Source organism: Macaca nemestrina, chromosome 2, assembly GCF_043159975.1.
Source record: "Macaca nemestrina isolate mMacNem1 chromosome 2, mMacNem.hap1, whole genome shotgun sequence".
In the NCBI taxonomy this organism is placed as follows: domain Eukaryota; kingdom Metazoa; phylum Chordata; class Mammalia; order Primates; family Cercopithecidae; genus Macaca; species Macaca nemestrina.
The window spans coordinates 43,671,195-43,693,583 of NC_092126.1; the positions used below are offsets into that span (position 1 = coordinate 43,671,195).

Here is a 22,389-nt window from a genome sequence, read left to right on the forward strand (position 1 = left end):
TTACGGATACTCCAAAAATTCTTTCCATTAACATCTCATAGGTTAACAAGCAGTTTCACTCATTAAAAGAGAGCAAGTTAACTGTTTCTTACAGTTGGGGAAATTGAGGCTGAGAATGTGAGAGGGAATTAACAGATACCCATTGCCACACACTGCCGTGGAGATTTATGTGTACCATCTCATTCAATCTTCACACAACTTGTTTTATAGAGAAGAAACCTATACCAGTCAGGATGGCCCAGGTTTCGCTGCAGTAACAGACAGTCCCCAAACCTCATTGACTTCAAACAACAAAGGTTTGTTTTTGCCCATACTGTGTGCTCATTGCTGTTCAACAGGAGGCTTTATTCCACAAAGTATGTCCTCACTTCGGGTCCAAGGCAGAAGGAACAGCCCCTAATGGTGACTAATGGAAAAGTGAAGGCAGCAAAATTCACCCTGGCTCCTAAAGCTTCCAAGCAAAAGTAACACATATCACTTCTGCTGCCATTTCCTTAGCAAGTCTTATGGCCACACCTAACTTCAAGTGAGTAAGGAAGGGTAAGCTGATCATTGCTCAGAGGGCAAGAGCCAGAATATTTGAGAACAACTGCAATGACCTCCCCAGAAGCTGAGAGTCCCAGAGGTGAAGTGATTTGCCCAGATGCCACGGCTTCAAAGTGGCAGAGCAGGGATTTGAACTGTCAGCTGTTTCCCCCAGAAACCTGTGCATATAACAAAGTGGTTATAGACTTGGGCTCTAACGTCATACTTCTGGCTTGAACTCTATCTCCAGTATTCACCAGCTAGGTTATCCTCATTAGGCCAGTCATTTAACCTCTCAGAGCCTCATTTATTTGTTAAATGAAGACACTAGTGCAGGACTATGTTCTGAAAACCAAAACTTTTTTCATAAGTTTAGGGCAAACTCATGTGGCAGCCAGACTCAACTTGAACTGAGTGAGACTATTTCTATCATTCCTTATTCCACTTGGTGTGAATATTCATAGGTTTCACTGTAGAAATATTAAAGTGTTTGATTGCAGGCCACTGGGGATGCTATACCATACATGGCATATGCAACCTAATTACTAAACCCTGGAAACTTTCTTTTTTTTTTTGGATGAGGGACAGTGGTCCTGTAGTACCTCCCTAATAGGTTCATCATAAGGGAAATGATTTGTCAAAAATTCTGAGCAAGGGCCCAGCACATAGTGAGTGCTCCATGCTTGGTGGTTATTTTTGGTCCCTAGATTGAACTGTCGAGGCAGGAAGAGGCCTGGGCTGCGAGAGACTGCCATACAAGCTGAAACCACAGCAAGAAAAGAGTGGGAACACTCCAGTTTGCACAGAACCCACATCAGCGGGTCTCTCAGTTTCCTGAGTGTTCTGTCCTAGAAAATAGAGGTTCTTTAGGGCCCCATTAATCCTCTAGGGTATTTTTGGAATGATTCACTCTGAGAGCAAATGGAGTGTTTGGGTCCTCGGAAAAAGACAAAGTGCTTTGTAAGTATAAGGTATTGTTTTCACACTTATTAAATGTGATGTGCCCTTACCATCGGGCAAGAGTCTAGGGCTTTGTCATGTTCATTTCTCAGAATCGTGGAACCCAAAACCTTGTTCCTGGGAAGACCTCAAAGCCCTGCCTCACGGTTAGAACCCGAGACCCCATCCTCCACTCTGAGCAGCTTCCCGTCTCTCTGCTAAATAGACTGGATTCTGCGTAAATTTCATTTGGCAGAGTGTTCTGCTGTTGGGAGAAAACTCGCCCTTCTCCTCGCAGCTGGAGAACTGCAGCCCGGGGAGGCACCATGCGTGGCAGTCAGAACCTGGGCTAGGACTGTGGTGGGATCCCCACTGATCACTCACTGGCTCCAAGATGCCCTTAGGCAGGTGGTGACCCCCCTGTGATTCACTTTCCTCATCTCTAAATGAAGATGTCAAGGGTCGTTATGAGGATTCAATGAGCTAATTTGCAGAAAGTTGTTACAACAGTGCCTGGTGCAGTAGACGTACTGGTGATGCTGGCTATTATTAATATTTTCTCACGCGAGTTTGTGGTAGAGCCAGTACTTGGGCCTTCTATCAAAAGAGAGAAGGAATCTTGTTCAACTAAATTCATGGATTTGCCCTCTGCCTGCTGACTGGGCCGTCCCGTCATGACCTTAGATGGGTTATTGGGTGCCAGACCCTGCTCCTCTCAGTCCTCGGAGTGGCCAGGCAAGGCATGGGGCAGCAGAGCCCGTGGACGGACCACTTCTGGCCTCAAGGAGCTTTCCAGGGCCTCTCAGCAAGTGGCCCACGTAGAGGGGTTCTGACAGCGGCCTATGAGGCCCCTTTAGGTAGCTAGGACAATGGGCAAATGAATTGTTTGACCATGTCTTGGACAGATGCCTGGACAGAGCCCCTCCAGGTTACCCCAGCTGTTCTCCTATCTTCTTTGTATCTCATGCTGAGCAAAAGGTCAGGAAGCAGTGCTTTAAATTCAGTGCAAGGATCCAAACCACAGTGAGATGCCACTTCATACCCACTAGGAGGGTTATAATTAAAAAGCAAACAAGCAGAACAGAAAATAACAAATGAGGAAGATTTGGAGGAATTCCTGGTGACAATGTAAAACGATGCAGCTGCTGTGGAAAACAGTTTGGCAGTTCCTCAAAAAGCTAAACATAGAATCACCATATGACCCAGCAATTCCTTTCCTAGGTATATACCCAAGAGGAATGAAAACAGGTAGGTATTCAAACAAATACTTATGCATGAATATAGCAGCACCATTCACAATAGCCAAAATGTGCAAACAGCCCAAAGTGTCCACCAGTGGATTAATGGGCAAACAAAATGTGGCATATTGATATAATGGAATATTATTTAGCCATGAAAAGGAATGATATTCAGATACAACATGGATGAACTCTGAAAACATTGTGCTAAGTGAAAGAAGCCTGATACAAAAGGTCTCATATTATAATGATTCCATACAATCATATAATATTCTGTATTCATATTCTGGGTATGGAATATCCAGAGTAGGTAAATTCATAGAGACAGAGGGTAGATTAGTGGTTTCCAGTGGCTGGGGAATGGAGGATGGGACACGACTGCTTAATGGGCACAGGGTTTCCTTTGGAAGTGATATAAATGGTTTGGAACTTGACAGAAGTGATTGTTGAATAACACTGTGAATGTATTAAATGCCACTGAATTGTATACTTTAAAATGGTTAATTTTGGCTGAGCATAGTGGCTCATGACTGTAATCCAGCATTTTGGTAGGCCAAGGCAGGCAGATCGCTTGAGTCCAGGAGTTTGAGACCTGCCTGGTCAAAATGGTGAAACCCCGTCTCTACAAAACATTAGCCAGACATGGTGGCGCATGCTTGTGGTCCTGACTACTCAAGAGGCTGAGGTGGGAGGATTCCTTGAGCCCAGGAATTTGAGGTTACAGTGAATTATGATCACACCACGGCACTCCAGCCTGAGTGACAGAGTAAGACTCCATCTCAAACACAAAATAAATTATTAATTTCATGTTATGTAAACTTCACCTCAATTAAACAATTATAAATAAATTCAGTGCAAGAAGTTACCATCAGAATTCAGTCAACAGGTCAGTTGTGTTCATGTGGAAAATATCAGGGGTGAACTCAGTCAGTCGCCCTGAGCACGGCCCTGGGGGAGCACCCTTCATTCCCCATGAGCCCAGGAAACTGTGCACTCCTTCAGCTGAGGGCATCTTATTCATTTCCAGCTCCCCTGCACCTGATCTGGCACAAGACAAATTCTTAAGAGATTTGGAACTAACTCCTGTGGGTAACTGACGAAACACAGTGAATGCACAGGTACCTGTCCTCCACTCGCTGGCTTTGCAATATTGTGCTAGAAGCTTAATCTCAGCACTTAGTTTTCCTCACTGTGAAGTAACATGGGACAATGAGGCCAAGTCTAGACCCACTATGCTGGCCCAGCAACGGGATGCATCTAAACCACCATGGCCAGGCTGGGCGCATTGGCAGGGCTCTGCAAAGGGCATCTGCTGCTTGTCTTCAGTGGTTATCATTGTTATCCATGGTCAAGGGCATCTCGGTCTGTGGTCTTTCGAGAAACTGCTTTTGCCAGTACCTGAACTAAGATATTTTTCTGCCTTGTCCCAATTCAAAAAAAGTTCATTTTCTTTGTCATTTTTCTCTACCAATACATTTTTGTCCATAAACCTCTAATGTCTGCTACCCCTCTAATGTCTGCTACGCCTTGTCTATGGTAAAATAAGAAAGAAAGTGTCTGGTTTTATGGAAAAAGTAGATATCGTAGGCATTGTACATCAAATGTGTGAATGTTCTGGGCGTTGACCAGTGTCTTGTGAGGAACAGAAGAGTCTCGTGAGCCCAGCAGCCCTGCCGATGCTGCCTGCGTGACCTTGGAAATCATGTGACCTCTCTGTGCCTGAGTTCCCTCATAGGGTGTGAGGAGGACTGAGTAAGTTACTGCAGGTCAGGTGCTCAGCCGGCATCAGCACAAAGTGAACTTCCCAATCTGGACACTCAGACACTAAAGGGGGTTTAAAAGCAATTCTGGTTTTTTACGTAGTTACGGACATCATAGCTAGAGTTGGTTGAGGTATGGAAGAACAATGATCAGATTCCTGGATGCAACTGCATTTGGGCCTCTGTGGTTGGATCCAGTCTCTGGCAGTTTACTGAAGGATCAGCTGTCCCCTGGTGGTGTTGGCAGGTACTGACATCCTTAATGGTGGATGAGCCTTATTTTACAATAGAAGTGATACTGTCAGCTCAGGGCTGGATCTGGGCCTAGAAATATTTTGTTTGGCCATACTAAATTAAAACAACATAGAAATGTCACATAAAAACCTGAATTTTGGAGTTTTCTGGAAAGACCAGGAAATGCCCCCTGCCCATAGCTTACACCTGCTCCCCACTATTCACTTAGGTTACTTGCCTGGCACCATGGACACTGGAGTTTGCAGCCTTTGATCTAAATTGCAAATGTATTTGTGGCACCTGACATAGTTTTCATTGATGCACTGATCATTAACTTTTTAAAAATGTATCTAAAACAAAAAATCGTTTGCCTTGAAACCAGAAGTGGAAGTAAAGTAGCTGTTTTTAAATTGGCCAACTATTATTTTGTATCATGGCTGTTTATAAACTGAAAACATTTTTTTCAGACTTCATCATTTACCACTTCTTCTTAGACACAATTTTCCTCTTCTGGAGTATCTCATAAATACTGAGTTCCTCTTGGGCCTAATTGGATCATTTGACTAAAGGAGGAGGGGAGCTCTGGTGAGAAAACTGGGCAGACTCCATCCAAGAATTCAGTTTACTCATCAGTTTTGCTTAACTTAAGAAAAACAAGCTTCCACCATCCTCCTCTGGGCCTCTTTCTGAGCTCACACTTGGAAAGGTCAAATAAACACCATAAATCCATTAGAAGGCCTTCATATTAAGCCCCTGGGGCTTATACTATTTAGCAAGAGGCTAAGGGATGACGTTTCCCAAGTAGAGGAAGTTTGCTCAAGCATCGCTGTTTGCTAGAAAACAGGAGTCAACTGTGCCAGGTAGTCTCAGCGGTTGTGAGGAGCATAGCCCCAGGCTGCTTCAGGAAGGGGACTTGATGGTGGTGGTTCTGGTGGCTGGGTCTGGAGGGGAGAACACCCCCTTGTGGAGTCCGTGTCAGCTCCCTTTCCCTTTCCAAATTCTTCAGGCCAAATCCCAGTTGGAATTAAGCGGATTGAACCCGTTAGTTGCTGCCCCGCACTAGACAGAGTCCCTCACTCTGGCTGAGCTTGGAAAACCAACTGGCACCACCACATGAAGCAGGGCTGAGGGTCAGGGCCATGGGGCCCCTGGGACTCAGGAACAGAACTGATAGGGTTGGTGAAGAGGTTTCCTTTGCAGTGACCGTCATCCCACTTCTTCAGGGGAGTTGGCAACAGAGAGTGCATCCCAGAGCATGTTGCCCCAGTTCCAATCCCATTCTCACCACTTAACTGTGGCCTTGAGCAAGCGCCTATCCCCTCAACTGCCTCCATTTCCTCCAGTCTGTAGCTGTGCATTCATAATGGTAACTACCTCATTGGGTTGTTATGAGGATTAAATACAGTAAGACAAAGAAAGTGCTTAGAACGTCTCATGACATAGGAAGTACTATGTAAGCTACCACTTACTACAACTATAATATTACTATTATTATTGCCAAAAAATCAGTTGAAGAGTCCAGTAAGAGCACGCAGATGAACTTTGAAAATATGTCAACACTCATGAGTTTCCCAAGGCCTCTGCTTCTGATGAGAAGATTAGAAGGAGGATCCTGAAGAGTGGAGCAGGCTGATGGGTGCAGCGGGAGCCGTGGGTCACACGGAGCTGGCTCTGAGCCCCAGCTCGCGGATGCATCAGATGCTGTGTCCTGTGCAGGCCTCTGTTTGGAATTATCTGTGGTTATTGATGTAGAGGCATCCTACCTAGGTGTCCAGTCCTCAGCTCCCTACACCAGCTGTCTATTTTTCACCTTGTCCCAAAGAACACTAACTTCTCTGAAATATTAATAATAGCTGTCATTGATTCATTGCCCACAAAAGACAGGGCCTATGCTGGGTACCTGGACTCTGTCCCTCTTCTAATCCTCCCAGCACTCCCCATGATGCAGGTGATGTTCCCATTTTACAGAAGAAGCGGCCTGCCCTGTAAAGCCAGAACTTGACTCTAGGTCTTCTAAGTCCAGGCCTGGGCTGCTGTTTCCTTCCAGCTCTGCCTTTGTCCAGCCACGCTAAGTTCTAAGCAGGCATTATTACTCCTTAGCTAGAATTTATAATTCATCTTCTGGCCAAGCTCTTTGAGTTTCGTTGGGGCCACCTCATAACTTTCTCATTCACTTCTGTTCTCTCTCTCTGTTTATTTTTATTTTTATTTAAGTTCTAGGGCACATGTGTACAATGTGCAGGTTTGTTACATAGGTATACTTGTGCCACGTTGGTTTGCCGCACCCATCAACTTGTCATCTACATTAGGTATTTCTCCTAATACTATCCCTCCTATAGCCCCCCACCCCCCAACAGGCCCCAGTGTGTGATGTTCCCCGCCTTGTGTCCACGTGTTCTCACTGTTCAACTCCCACTTATGAGTAAGAACGTATGGTGTTTGGTTTTCTGTCCTTGTGATAGTTTGCTGAGAATGATGGTTTCCAATTCAACCAAGTCCCTGCAAAGGACATTAACTCATCCTTTTTTATGGCTGCATAGTATTCCATGGTGTATATGTGCCACATTTTCTTAATCCAGTCTATCATTGATGGACATTTGGATTGGTTCCAAGTCTTGGCTATTGTGGATAGTGCTGCAATAACCATACATGTGCACGTGTCTTTATTGTAGCGTGATTTATAATCCTTTGGGTATATACCCAGTAATGGGATTGCTGGGTCAAATGGTATTTCTAGTTCTAGATCCTTGAAGAATCTCCACACTGTCTTCCACAATGGTTGAACTAATTTACACTCCCCCCAACAGTATAAAAGTGTTCCTATTTCTCCACATCCTCTCCAGCATCTGTTCGTTCCTGACTTTTTAGTGATCACCATTCTAACTGGCGTGAGATGGTATCTCATTGTGGTTTTGATTTGCATTTCTCTGATGACCAGTGATGACGAGCATTTTTTCATGTGTCTGTTGGCTGCATTAATGTCTTCTTTTGAGAAGTGTCTATTCATATCCTTTGCCCACTTTTTGACGGGGTTGTTTGTTTTTTTCTTGTAAATTTGTTTAAGTTATTTGTAGATTCTGGATATTAGCCCTTTGTCAGATGAGTAGATTGCAAACATTTTCTCCCATTCTGCAGGTTGCCTTTTCACTCTGATGATAGTTTCTTTTGCTGTGCAGAAGCTCTTTAGTTGAATTAGATCCGATTTGTCTATTTTGGCTTTTGTTGCCATTGCTTTTGGTGTTTTAGTCATGAAGTCTTTGCTCATGCCTATGTCCTGAATGGTACTGCCTAGATTTTCCTCTAGGGTTTTTATGGTTTTAGGTCTTACATTTAGGTCTTTAATCCATCTTGAGTTAATTTTTGTATAAGGTGTAAGGAAGGGATCCAGTTTCAGCTTTCTACATATGGCTAGCCAGTTTTCCCAGCACCACTTATTAAATAGGGACTCCTTTCCCCATTTCTTGTTTTTGTCAGGTTTGTCAAAGATCAGATGGTTGCAGATGTATAGTGTTATTTCTGAGGCCTCTGTTCTGTTCCAATGGTCTATATATCTGTTTTGGTACCAGTACCATGCTGTTTTGGTTACTCTAGCCTTGTAGTATAGTTTGAAATCAGGTAGCCTGATGCCTTCAGCTTTGTTCTTTTTGCTTGGGATTGTCTTGGCTATGCGGGCTCTTTTTTGGTTCCATATGCACTTTAAAGTAGTTTTTTTCCAATTCTGTGAAGAAAGTCATTGGTAGTATGATGGGGATGGCATTGAATCTATAAATTACCTTGGGCAGTATGGCCATTTTCACGATATTGATTCTTCCTATCCATGAGCATGGAATGTTCTTCCATTTGTTTATGTCCTCTTTTATTTCGTTGAGCCGTGGTTTGTAGTTCTCCTTGAAGAGGTCCTTCACATCCCTTGTAAGTTGTATTCCTAGGTATTTTATTATCTTTGTAGTAATTGTGAATGGGATTTCACTCATGATTTGGCTCAGTTTGTCTGTTATTGGTGTATAGGAATACTTGCGATTTTTGCACATTGATTTTGTATCCTGAGACTTTGCTGAAGTTGCTTATCAACTTAAGGAGATTTGGGGCTGAGATGATGGGGTTTTCTAAATATACAGTCATGTCCTCTGCAGACAGAGACAATTTAATTTCCTCTTTTCCTTATTGAATACACTTTATTTCTTTCTCTTGCCTGATTGCCCTTGCCAGAACTTCCAACACTATTTTGAATAGCAGTGGTGAGAGCGGGCATCCTTGTCTTGTGCCAGTTTTAAAAGGAAATGCTTCCAGTTTTTGCCCATTCAGTATGATATGGCTGTGGGCTTGTCATAAATAGCTCTTATTATTTTGAGATATGTTCCATCAATGCCTAGTTTATTGAGAGTTTTCAGCATGAAGAGCTGTTGAATTCTGTCAATGGCCTTTTCTGCGTCTATTGAGATAATCATGTGGTTTTTGTCATTGGTTCTGTCTATATGATGGATTACGTTTATTGATTTGCATATGTTGAACCAGCCTTGCATCCCAGGGATGAAGTCAACTTGATCATGTTGGATAAACTTTTTGATGTGCTGCTGGATTCAGTTTGCCAGTATTCTATTGAGGATTTTTGTATCAATATTCATCAGGGATATTGGCCTAAAATTCTCTTTTTGTTGCGTCTCTGCCAGGCTTCAGTATCGGGATGATGCTGGCCTCATAAAATGAGTTAGGGAGGATTCCTTCTTTTTCTATTGATTGGAATAGTTTCAGAAGGAATGGTACCAGCTCCACTTTGTACCTCTGGTAGAATTCGTCTGTGAATCTGTCTGGTCCTGGACTTTTTTTGGTTAGTAGGCTATTAATTATGGCCTCAATTTCAGAACCTGTTATTGGTCTATTCAGAGATTCAACTTCTTCCTGGTTTAGTCTTGGGACGGTATATGTGTCCAGGAATTTATCCATTTCTTCTAGATTTTCTAGTTTATTTGTGTAGAGGTGTTTATAGTATTCTCTGATGATGGTTTCTATTTCTGTGGGATCAGTAGTGATATCCCCTTTATCATTTTTTATTGCATCTATTTGATTCTTCTCTCATTTCTTCTTTATTAGTCTTGCTAGCAGTCTATGCATTTTGTTGATTTTTTTCAAAAAACCAGCTCCTGAATTCATTAATTTTTATTGAAGTGTTTTTTGTGTCTGTATCTCCTTCAGTTCTGCTGTGATCTCAGTTATTTCTTGACTTCTGCTAGCTTTTGAATTTGTTTGCCCTCGCCTCTCTAGTTCTTTTCATTGTGATTTTAGGGTGTCGATTTTAGATCTTTCCTGCTTCCTCTAGTGGGCATTTAGTGCTATAATTTCCCTCTACACACTGCTTTAAATGTGTCCCAGAGATTCTGGTACATTGTGTCTTTGTTCTCATTGGTTTCAAAGAGCTTATTTATTTCTGCCTTCATTTCATTATTTATCCAGTAGTCATTCAGGAGCAGGTTGTTCAGTTTCCATGTAGTTGTGTGGTTTTGAGTGAGTTTCTTGTTGTTGTTGTTGTTGTTGTTGTTGTTGTTGTTGTTATGGAGTCTCGCTCTGTCGCCCAGGCTGAAGTGCAGTGGTGTGATCTCGGCTCACTGCAAGCTCCGCCTCCCGGGTTCATGCCATTCTCCTGCCTCAGCCTCCTGAGTAGCTGGGACTACAGGCGCCTGCCACCACACCTGGCTAATCTTTTTGTATTTTTTTTAGTAAAGACGGGGTTTCACTGTGTTAGCCAGAATGGTCTCGATCTCTTGACCTTGTGATCTGCCCACCTCGGCCTCCCAAAGTGCTGCAATTACAGGCATGAGCCACCATGCTCCACTGGCCTTGAGTGAGTTTCTTAATCCTGAGTTCTAGTTTGATTGCACTGTGGTCTTAGAGACAGATTGTTGTGATTTCTGTTCTTTTGCATTTGCTGAGGAGTGCTTTACTTCCAATTATGTGGTCAATTTTAGAATAAGTGCGATGTGGTGCTGAGAAGAATGTATATTCTGTTGATTTGGGGTGGAGAGCTCTGTAGATGTCTATTAGGTCCACTTGGTCCAGAGCTGAGTTCAATTCCTGGATATCCTTGTTAACCTTCTGTCTCGTTGATCTGTCTAATGTTGACAATGGGGTGTTAAAGTCTCCCATTATTATTGTGTGAGAGTCTAAGTCTCTTTGTAGGTCTCTAAGGACTTCCTTTATGAATCTGTGTGCTCCTGTATTGGGTGCTTATATGTTTAGGATAGTTAGCTCTTCCTGTTGAATTGATCCCTTTACCATTATGTAATGGCCTTCTTTGTCTCTTTTGATCTTTGTTGGTTTAAAGTCTGTTTTATCAGAGACTAGGATTGCAACCCCTGCTTTTTAAATTTTGTTTTTTTATTTTTTGCTTTCCATTTGCTTGGTAGGTCTTCCTCCATCCCTTTATTTTGAGCCTATGTGTGTCTTTGCATGTGAGATGGGTCTCTGGAATACAGCACACCCATGGGTCTTGACTGTATCCAATTTGCCAGTCTGTTTCTTTTAATTGGGGCATTTAGCCCATTTACATTTAATGTTAATATTGTTATGTGTGAATTTGATCCTGTCATTATGATGTTAGCTGGTTTTTATGCCCGTTAATTGATGCAGTTTCTTCATAGCATCAATGGTCTTTACAATTTGGCATGTTTTTGCGGTGGCTGGTACCAGTTGTTCCTTTCCATGTTTAGTGCTTCCTTCAGGAGCTCTTGTAAGGCAGGCCTGATGGGGACAAAATCTCTCAGCATTTGCTTGTCTGTAAAGGATTTTATTTCTCTTTCACTTATGAAGCTTAGTTTGGCTGGATATGAAATTCTGGGTTGGAAATTCTTTTCTTTAAGAATGTTGAATATTGGCCCTCACTCTCTTCTGGCTTGTAGGGTTTCAGCCGAGAGATTCACTGTTAGTTTGATGGGCTTCCCTTTGTGAGTAACCTGACCTTTCTCTCTGGCTGCCCTTAACATTTTTTCCTTCACTTCAACCTTGGAGAATCTGACAATTATGTGTCTTGGGGTTGCTCTTCTCGAGGAGTATCTTTGTGGTGTTCTCTGTGTTTCCTGAATTTGAATGTTGGCCTGCCTTGCTAGGTTGGGGAAGTTCTCCTGGATAATATCCTGAAGAGTATTTTCTAACTTGGATCCATTCTCCCCATCACTTTCAGGAACACTAATCAAACATAGATGTGGTCTTTTCACATAGTTCCATATTTCTTGGAGGTTTTGTTTGTTTCTTTTCACTCTTTTTGCTCTAATCTTGTCTTCTCACTTTATTTCATTAATTTGATCATCAATCACTGATATCCTTTCTTCCACTTGATTGAATCAGTTATTGAAGCTTGTGCATGCGTCGCGAAGTTCTTGTGCTGTGATTTTCAGCTCCATCAGGTCATTTAAGGTCTTCTCTACACTGTTTATTCTAGTTATCCATTCTTCTAACCTTTCTTCCAGGTTTTTAGCTTCCTTGCAATGGGTTAGAACATTCTGCTTTAGCTCGGAGAAGTTTGTTATTACCAACCTTCTGAAGCCTACTTCTGTCAACTTGTTAAACTCATTCTCTGTCCAGTTTTGTTCCTTTGCTGGTGAGGAGCTGCAATCCTTTGGAGGAGAAGAGGCACTATGGTTTTTGGAATTTTCAGCTTTTCTGCTCTGGTTTCTCCCATTCTTTGTGGTTTTATCTACGTTTGGTCTTTGATGTGAGTGACCCCTACAGACGGGGTTTTGGTGTGGATGTGCTTTTTGTTGATGTTGATGCTATTCCTTTCTGTTTGTTAGTTTTCCTTCTAACAGTTGGGCCCCTCAGCTGCAGGTCTGTTGGAATTTGCTGGAGGTTCACTCCAGACTCTATTTGCCTGGGTATCACCAGCATAGGCTGCAGAACAGCAAATATTGCTGCCTGATCCTTCCTCTGGAAGCTTCATCCCAGAGGGTCACCTGCCTGTATGAGGTGTCTGTCGACCCCTACTGGGAGGTGTCTCCCAGTCAGGCTACACGAGGGTCAGGGACCCACTTGAGGAGGCAGTCTGTCCATTCTCAGAGGTCGAACACCGTGCTGGGAGAACCACTGCTCTCTTCAGAGCTGTCAGACAGGGACATTTAGGTCTGCTGAAGCTATCTGCTGTCTTTTGTTCTGATATGCCCTGCTCACAGAGGTGGAATCTACAGCAAGGCAGTAGGCCTTGATGAACTGCAGTGGGCTCTGCCCAGTTTGAGCTTCCCAGCCTCTTTGTTTATACTGTGAGCACAAAACCACCTACTCAAGCCTCAACAACAGTGGACGACCCTCCCCTCACCACGCTGCAGCATCGCAGGTCAATCTCAGACTGCTGTGCTAGCAGTGAGCAAGGCTCTGTGGGCATGGGACCTGCCAAACCAGGCACGGGAGGGAATTTTCTGGTCTGCCTGTTGCAAAGACTGTGAGAAAAGTGCAGTATTTGGGCAGGAGTGTACCGTTCCTCCAGGTACAGACTGTCATGGCTTCCCTTGGCTAGAAAAGGGAAATACCCCAAACCCTTGCACTTCCTGGGTGAGGCGATGCCCTGCCCTGCTTTGGCTCACCCTCCATGGGCTGCACCCACTGTCCAACCAGTCCCAATGAGATGAACCAGGTACTTCAGTTGGAAATGCAGAAATCACCTGTCTTCTGCGTCAATCTCGCTGGGAGCTGCAGATCGAAGCTGTTCCTATTTGGCCATCTTGGAAGCTGGGCCTAAATCCTCTCTCTTTGTTTTTAACTGAACTTCTGATATACAGAATTGGATTAAACATAATCCTTAGTTGTAATACACTGTCATCTTTGGTCCCTTGCATAGCCCTCTTTAATTCTAATTTCCTTGTTTATGTATTTACCCCTTTATAATGTAATGCACACCCAAGAATCCACCACCCAACCCAGTGCCTAGAACATTGATAATCAAGCACCTTTATGTCCCTCGTGTCATCTCCGCCAATCTGCACCCTTGCTGCAGGCAACCACTCTTAGAATTTTGTGCTTATTATTCCTTTGCTCTTTTCCTTATAGATTTTTTGTGCATACATGTGTACCTCAATAATGCCTTGTTTCATTTTAGTTGTTCTGCAACTTCCTAAATTACTTACTCCTATACCAGTACCACTCAGTGTCATTGCTACAGCGTTAAATAGCCTGATATCTGGTAGGTAAGTCCTGCTGTCCCCACATTCCTCCTTCCTTTTTAGAAGGAGATGCCACAGGGAACTGGGGACTCATTCCTGAGGACTTCACCCTGCCCTGGATGAAATTAGCACTAGCTGTCTCTGCAAGCACCCTTCTGCTTCCCCTGCCTGCTCTCCCATGTTGGATGTGTTTCTTTCAGTACCTGTAGGGGCGGCTGGGTTGTTCTAGTGCTGCAGTGACAGAGAACACTGCAGAGGTTGGGAAGATCCGTGGAGCAGGGTGCATGCCAACCCAGAGGCACCCCCACCTGACACTCTCCCCATGTGACAAGGGATGTCCCATCCGAGGCCAGCACGTCCAACCATTGTGCAGCTCCCCGGGGCAGGCTCCAAGTTAAACACAGTCAGATTTTCTGGGACAATTTTAAGCTGAGTTAGGAGTATCCTCTACCAGACCAAGGAACTGGTGCAGTGTTACTAATTCTGTCTGCCTGCAGGGCCTTGCTGGGGTTCTTCAGTGGACTCAGGGCAGTATGAAAGAGCTACTTTTCATTCATTACCTGCATCAGAAGACCTGGGCTGCATTTTCCTTTGTAGAGATGCAGGCTAATTTCAGCTGCCTCCTCTCTTCTGAACACCAAGTTTCTCATTCTTATTGACCCAGCACCCACAATATCCAAAGCAGAGCGGTAAGGGCTGGACAGTTAGCATGAGACCCAGCCCTGCCTGTGGGAGCCCATAGGGGTGAGGACAGCTCCAGCAACAGGGAATGGTTCTACAGCGATCTAGGGTAGTCAGGGATTTCCTGAAGTTTGAGGGCAGGGAGACCACATTTCCCAAACCCCAAATTAGGACAATGAGGTCTGGCAGCAGGACAGAATATTTCAAACTAGGATCGTCTCATAAAACTCTCAGGTTTCGTCACCATAATGATGAGAACCATTCACAGGCCTCTGCCTGGGAGAGTCTGATGAGGGTGTGGAGAAGGGCTCACAGCAGCAGGTGTGAGCTGTGTTGGATGGGGACAGAGAAGGGCAGGGAGACCGAGGGAGGCTGCGTTCCTGATGGAGTCAAGAAGATAGAAAGGATGGAGCACTGAGATGTTTAGGAGGTGGACATGAAAGCACTTGGGGGTAGGTTGGGCTTGGAGAGCAGAGGAGGGACATCATGAGTGTGTCTGAAGGCCTCAGCCTGATAACACGGCTACAAAGACAGGGCTCCCACTAGAGAAGTACTGCAGTAAGAAGGAAGGGCAAGGAACTTGGTTTCACTGCAGAGCATTTTCATGTCTGTGAGGTCACGGACAGGGCGTGTGGACCAGTGTATCAGAATCACTCAGACCATGTTAAATTGTTGCTTATGATGCCGTAGGTCAGGGTGGAGCACGAGATCCTGCATTTTCAACAGGCTCCCAGGTGACACCGGTGCTACCAGTCCACAGACCACATAGCCAGGCTAACGAGGGTCCCAGACAAGGACTGGGCAGAGATCGCGTGTGACAATGTCCCTAATTTGGATAAAGAGTTAAGTACATGTTGAATTGAGGTATGTAGTGTCATTTTTCACTTCTCCCCACAAGAAAAATGTCTCAACTTCCAGGAAAACCATTATCAATCATCCTGATCAAAATCCAGGAATGCAAAAATGGAAGGGGAGATGTGCCTTTATATTATTTTTTTCATATGAAGAAATGATTCCTGTAACTTTCACAGGTATGACTTTGGTTGTAAGCAGTTGAACAGAGCCATTTTTTTCTTTCTGCCTCTTCGGAACTGAATTTTCTGATGAGGTTAGCTCCTTCTCTGCGTTTCACCCATGCTCTCACCAGCACAAGGTGACAGGATCTGCACTCAGACAGGAAGTGGCTGCTGTTGCGGTAATATTAGAGTCAGGGCAGCTCTGTGCCTTCATCACATCATGACGGGGAAGAATCAGAAGGTTCAGAATGCTAGAGACCAGGACTCCCATGCCTCCTCCTCATGATACCTGGACTCAGGTGTTCTCAGGCATGTCCATTAGTATGAATTGAAGTCAACATGTGCCCCCTGCCAGGGGTCAGTCTCATTCTGAGACCACAGTCTGCCTGCAGAAATAAGCAGTGAAGGAATTTCAGGCACAGGCCCAGGGTGCAGGGGGATGTATGTGGTTCCTCTGAGAATCAGGAAGCTGCGTCCTGCCCCAGGGTTGTCTCTGCAGACCCCTCTTCCCTCCGCTCATATTCAGGGAAGGGTTGCAATTCGGCTCCTGTATATTGGGCTTATTTTGAACTTTAATGACACCAAAAAAAAAAAAAAAAACAGTTGATTTTGTGACTTGGTTTTCTTTGGGAGTTTTAAATAAATATTACTATAGAAATATCATTCTCCTGGTCCAAGGCTTCTCTTCTAAGAGGTGTGGAGACAGAGGAGAATCATATTGGATCCTGGCCTTTCCCCTGCTCGTGGAGATTTTGTGGGAAGGCCAGTCAAGCTTATGGGTGCCCCATGCAGACAGCTTTGAAAGACCTGCCTGAGAAAGGGGTTCTGGTTACATCCTTGCCACCCCACCAAATGCTCCCCAAGGCTGTGGGGTTTTATGATTCCCCACAAGAGAGTGAGCCCCAGCATTTCAGAACTGACCAGATGCTTAGAGAAAATCTCGTTCAGTGGCCTCAGACAGGAAAGAGAAGCTCAGAGAGGGAAAGAACGTTGTAGCGTCCCAAGGGGTTAATGGTGGAACTGAGATTCAAACCCCTGTCTCCTGAACCCAGTCACCTCTGCCTCCACCTCCCTGCCTTCCTTGACCTGAGGAGTGGCATTCACTGCAGCAGCCCAGGTCCCAGCCAGCCTTTCATCCCTGAGGCCCTGGGCTCAGGAGATCTCAGACTCAATCCTGAAGAGAGAAGATGGAGCAGCCTGTTGGAATGGAAGCTGATCCCAAGTCCACATCCATAGAGATCAAGGCTCCTGGACCCCAGTCCAGTCCTCTGTTTTTCTCCCACTTTCCTTCAATTTCCAACCAGGGTTCCAGGCTTGCTACCAACATCCCAAGGGTGACATTTCTCTAGGGACACCATCTGCCCATTTTATCTACCCCAGAGGATCTTCTTCCACAGACCCAGGGAGACCAAATAACAACAGCAAACCAAACATCAATGGCATCTGAGCGTATGTCAGACCATGCTTTAATCCTTTCCATAGGTTACCTCCTTTAATTCACACAAGCACCATCAGAGACGGGTCCACGAGCTGAGTTTGCTAGGACCTTGGCTGGAATAGAACTTGAATTCCTCTGTGAAAATAGAGCCCACTCCGACCCCTTCCATGGATAGATTAGTGGTGGATCTGCCTCTGCTTTCGATGGTAAGAGGCTACTGAAAGAGTCTGGCATGGGCCTTGCACGAGGGTGGAGGCTGAGCTAGGATTCATCTCCAGTACAGCCCCCCATGTCCCAGCCCAGGCTCTCAAAGCCTGGGCAAGGGATGGGACCTTTTTCCACCTCTTCACTCCCTGCCCAACCCAAACACAGAGGTTTCTCCAAGATGTGTATGCTTCGAGGTCAAGAAGACCCAACAGTGGTCCTGGACACAAACCCCCAGGAGGACCCAAGTCTCCAGCGCCTTCCTGGAGCCAGTCATTCTTCCTCACAGCTGGGAGGGGGTCGATAGTGAACACCCATGTGGCTCAGCAGGGCTGGGGTGCAGCAGCAAGCCAGCAGTGGACAGACAGCTGAGCGCTGCTGAGCTCTTGGCCAGGAAGGCAGAGGCCTGTGGAAGGAAGGCCCCCAGAGAGGGGTTCAGGTCTCTAGACCCCTTGTTCCTTTGACAGTGCTAGTGTGAGCCCATGGCTAAAATGAGCCTCACCTGTAAAGCTGAGTGAGGCCTCAGTTCAGCCAGTCCTGCCTTTGATAAGAACAGCAGCTTGAACCTGCCTTTGGGCCTTGTTCAGCCCCACCTCCCCGAGGAAACCTGCCTGGCCTCTGTCTAGAGCTCAGAAGCCACATCCCCAGGTCTGCAAGGCTCTTCTAACATTTATCTCACAGACATCACTTGCCTTGCCATTCACTTTTTCATGTGCATTTTTTTTTCTATCAAATCTAATTTGATTTGGTACAGTCAAGGCCCTTTCACTGCCAGGATTAAATGTGATTTCTGTTCTGCCAAACGTCAACCAGTGCAGAGGCGCCTCAGCCATCATGCCAAGCCATTTCCCACTCTGATGGAGACACAAGCTGGAGAAGGAAGGCGAGGCTACTCTGCCAGCTGGTGGCTGAGACTGGCCAGGCACCCAGGGCTCCCAGTTGCCCAGCTGCATGGCAGGTCAGGGAAAGGAGGACAAATCCTCTCTTAGGCCCTGCAGCGGAACTGAGGTCTAAGAACTGAGAACCAAACAGAATTCCAGATGTTCTTTGTTCCCAGTGCGTTTCCTAGTCCCTGGCCCTGCCCCTCCCACAGCCCCTCACTGGCTACCCCATTGGCCTGCCTGGCCCCATACCCTTGGTTCCTGGCAATAGTAAATTGTTCAACTGGATGAGGAGGGGAGGGGAAGAAAAAGAAGGCTGGTGGGTTGAGCAGATCTTAAGAGATGGCCCTGTGGCCTCCAGGTTTCCCTGAGGGGAAATAATGGTTATGGTCAGTGGGGAGGGAGGTGGAGTGTGGCGATTCATTGGTCAGAGACTGGGGTGCAAGAATGGGTTTAGGGGTGATGCTGAGGTTCATGGTGGCCCAGGTAATAGTGGCTGGGTGGAGGAGAGGGTCCCTGAGGATCTGGCAGTCAAGAATCAGGAGCCTAAGTGATGAGAAAGTGATCCCTGTGGAGGAATCATCAAGGGGTGGCAGGTATGGGTGGAGAGAGGGTGTGGGAGGCCAGGCCAAAGCCCTGACAAACGTGGGGCCAGCGGTCAGTGGATGACAGCATCAAGGAGTGGAGAGAGGACTGAGCCAAGTGGTGTGAACCACACAGGAAGGGGGATTTCTCACAACCAGAAGGTGGGTGTGGAGCTTTGTATGTGGCAGAGGAGCCAGGAGGGGCCGTGCCCTGCCTCCAGGCCTGAGTGAGTACACAGCCCCCAGAGAAGGTGGAAGGGCAGCGGGGTGCCGGGACAGATGCTTGGTCCAGTTAAGGCAGTGGAGGGGAGCTCACAGAGAAGAAGCTGGGGTTGCAGTTTTCATTATGTGGAGTGGCAGTTCCAAAGGGTGCAGTGGAAGATCTGAGTGGTGGGGAAGCTGAGGGCTGGAGTCAGAGGTGAGGGGGACAGAGCATCATCGGGGGATGGCTCTTTAGCAAAGTCAGCTGCTAGAAAGAGGTTCTACTAAGCATCAGGATCCAACAGAACTTCAAATTGTTCCATTCTACCTTCCTTCACTTCAAGGTTACATTCACCCTCCTCTTTTTCCGGAGGTGGGTACCATCCTGTTTCTAGGGCTCCTTTTTCGTTTTGCTGGAATGCCTCCTTGAGTAACTTTCAGACTAGGGGGATAGAAGCTCTTCTTTCAGAGCCACTGCACACATCCAAAAAGGAAGCTGCTGTTTGCTCTGCAACAGTGTAGCTCCCCTTAGCCTGGGAGAGTGAGGAGTCTGGGTGAAAATATTTTGCCAGACACACTCTCCTGTCAGTACTGAGTCAGGGAGCTGACGGGAAGGCCAGACCCTTGAGTTCTTCATCGAAGTGGAGGTGTCTTTCCCACAAATCCTGCCCACCTCTGTTGTGGAGGTTTTGCCCATGCTTTATTCAGCTTCTCTATTGGACCCTGACACCTCCAGGAGCCTCTCCCAAAGGCTGCCCTGCTCAAACAGAGCTGGATCAGGCTCTGCAACTGGGGCAGACAGGAACACAACTGTCCCAGATGTTGGGATTACAGTTCTTTGAGGATTACCCTATATTTACTCCTTGGAGCTTGGGATTTCTCTGGGACTCTTTTGGTGAGAGCCCTGTGCACCCCTGGTACACAAGGCTACTGGTCTCGCTGCTTGATTTCTCCACCATCCTGTCGCACCTGCTTCCTGTCTTCCTGGAATTTACCATAATGTCTGGCTGCTGATGGCCTTTCTTGTTTTCCAGCACCCTTATCCTGTCTCTTGTGCACACGCATGCACACATGAGCGAATCTTCTGTCATTTCAGAGAGACGCTGGGTGGGAGGGGTGCAGTGTGTGGGCCCAGGCTGCCCCCTTGAGCACCCTGCCTTCGTCCTTTGAACAGCCCCATGCAGTTCAGCTGGAACATTTGAATGGAATTTTTCAAGCACTCCCTGTTCTGAGTTGTCCCCTTTGGAGGTTTCTCACATCCTTGCTTTGCAGCATTGCTAGGGAAGGCCATGCATTATTTAGGACTATTTTCCTGTGCAACACTCCTCTGTGCACAAGAAGTAACTTGATAGCTCCCTATCCCAGGGAAAAATGAGGGCCCCACCTGGACTGTGGGGACCATCTGTGTGGATGACGCTTGTTGGCACAGAGTTCATTTGAAGATGCTGCTTGTGTCCCAGCTGTAGTCACAACCCTTTTTACTGGGGAAACAGTGAAGCTTGTCAACAGAAAACTCTCCAAATTCCAAATGCTTCCTAGACGGGAGCTGAGGTCTCTGTTGCCCATGACAGGGCCAGTCGATACAGGGATGCCATGTTTTAGAAGTATCATTACTACAGGTAATGATACACTTGACAATTTGCATGATTAAGTAAGTGGATTGACACCTAACAGGTGCAGACCCTGAGGGCAGAGGAGCCAAGTCATTGAGGAAGAGGTGACACTTGATTTGAGTCTGGAAAGATGAAGCATGCTCCTGGCAGGAAGTACAAGGAATAGTGTTCTAGGCAAAAGGAGCAGCATGAGGGGAGTCTCAGGGGCATGAAAGCAATTCTGAGGCTTCGGACACCAAAACCATATTCTGTGGATAACTGATGGGCACAGTGTCTGCCACAGAGTGTGTGTGTGCTTGCACATGTATGTGGCTCCTCCTCGTTTCATTCCCTGAAAACAAGCAGTGCCCAGGTCTATTTGAGTTCAGCTTTCAGGACTGTCGCTCAAACCCTCCACTGTCGGCTGACCATTGTCTAAAATTACCACAAGATAATTTCACCTCTTGACCCTAAGATGTTGATTTTTTTTCAAATATAAATACAGGATTGGGATAGGGTAGTGACTTGTGTCTTGGCATGTTCTCACCACAGGCAGAGAAGACTTCAAAGGGCCCAGGGAAGCAGCTTAAGCCACCAATCTCTGTGCCAAGATCTCCACCCATTTGCGTCACAGAAACAGACCATCATAACCGGATGCAGAAACTTTCCCCATTTTATTGATAGCTAAACAGAGTCCCTGGGAAGTCCAATGGTTCATCTAGTCCAAGTCCAATGGTTAGTGATGGAAAGTTAAGCAATATTCAGGTCACTGGAGAACTTTTGAAATGATTACCTTGTCATATTTTTAGCACAAAACCAGACATCCATCCCTGGCTCCAGGAAATCTTCTTCAAGAGCAGAACATTGTTGTCAATTAGGATGATGTACTGAGGCATCTGTAGAGCCACAATAAGTAAATTATGACTATTTTTAAGGGTGCTTCTTGGGCTGATGGCCTGAAATAAGACATACTTTAGAGAGAAAACACCTTTAAGGCAAGGGGCCTGTTATGTCATACCATCATCACAACAGCCCATAGATGGAGGTGTTGCTATCTCCATTTTACAGATGATAAAAATGTGGACCCACATTTTTCTCCTCTAATAAATGGGTGGTGGGAGCAGAAGCTAGGATTCCAAGCCAGCTCCTTCCCCCTACTTTTTCCCATTAGGGCAGGCAGGCAAATGCTTCACTTGTGTTGCCTCTCACCAAGTACTTCTGTCAGTGATTTTTTTCTTTAATGTAAATTTGTTTTTGAAGTATAAGATATATGTAGACAGCACACAAATCTTAAGGGTGCTGCTTGATGATGTTTACAAACAACAGGCTAGTAGAACCAGAACTCAATTCAAGCAGTAGAAAATACCAGCCCCCCCCCCCCCAAGAAATCCCTCATGCCTCCTCCCCATCACTAACTACTCCCTTAAGGTCACCTCTGCCTAACTTCATCACCTTGCTTTTGCTTTTATACAGAAAATGTCACACAAAATGTACTTTTTTTCACTCAAAACTATGTCGAAAGATTCCTCCATGCTTTTACATATAATTGTGGTTCCTTCATTCTTGTGGCTGATTAGTGTTCTATATGAAGTTACACAAAATTTATTTTTACATTCCACTGTTGATGGACAGTAGAAGTGTTGCTTCCAGTTTGGTGCTGTTACAAATAATGCTCCTATGAGCATTTGTGAATGTACATTTTGGTAAACATGCATATGCTTTTCTGTTAGGCATTTGCCCAGGAGATTCAGCAGTTTTAGTCAATGTGCCTAGCTTTCCAAAGTGGTTGTGCAGTTCACATTCCCACTGAAAGCATTGTGAGCATTCTGGTTGCTCTACATCCTCATCAGCACTTAATACTATCTTTTTCATTTCAGTCATTCTTTTTTTTTACTTTCTTAATTTCAATAGTTTTGGGGGAACAGGTGGTTTTTGGTTTCAAGGAAAAAGTCT

General features: G+C 45.6%; 1 protein-coding gene across 12 annotated transcripts in view; it reads left to right on the forward strand.

Moving 5' to 3' along the window:
- The window catches only part of LOC105469976 (splA/ryanodine receptor domain and SOCS box containing 4), an 88,756-nt gene that overhangs the window by 58,613 nt on the left and 7,754 nt on the right, over positions 1-22,389 (forward strand). For 2 of the 12 annotated variants that reach the window (XR_980178.3, XR_980177.2), the window contains exons 1-3: positions 17,607-18,870; positions 19,189-19,217; positions 20,989-21,171. The exons of 3 other annotated variants lie outside the window; for them this stretch is intronic. Coding sequence is in view for 1 of the 9 variants with exons in the window: in XM_071091020.1 (XP_070947121.1) it covers positions 17,019-17,032 (14 nt within the window). In the remaining 8 variants the exon portion in view is untranslated. Of the gene's footprint in view, positions 1-17,018; positions 17,429-17,598; positions 18,871-19,188; positions 19,218-20,988; positions 21,172-22,389 lie in introns of those variants that run through there. 7 more of the 12 variants (XR_011619767.1, XR_011619766.1, XR_980181.2 and 4 more) reach the window with 6 other exon arrangements.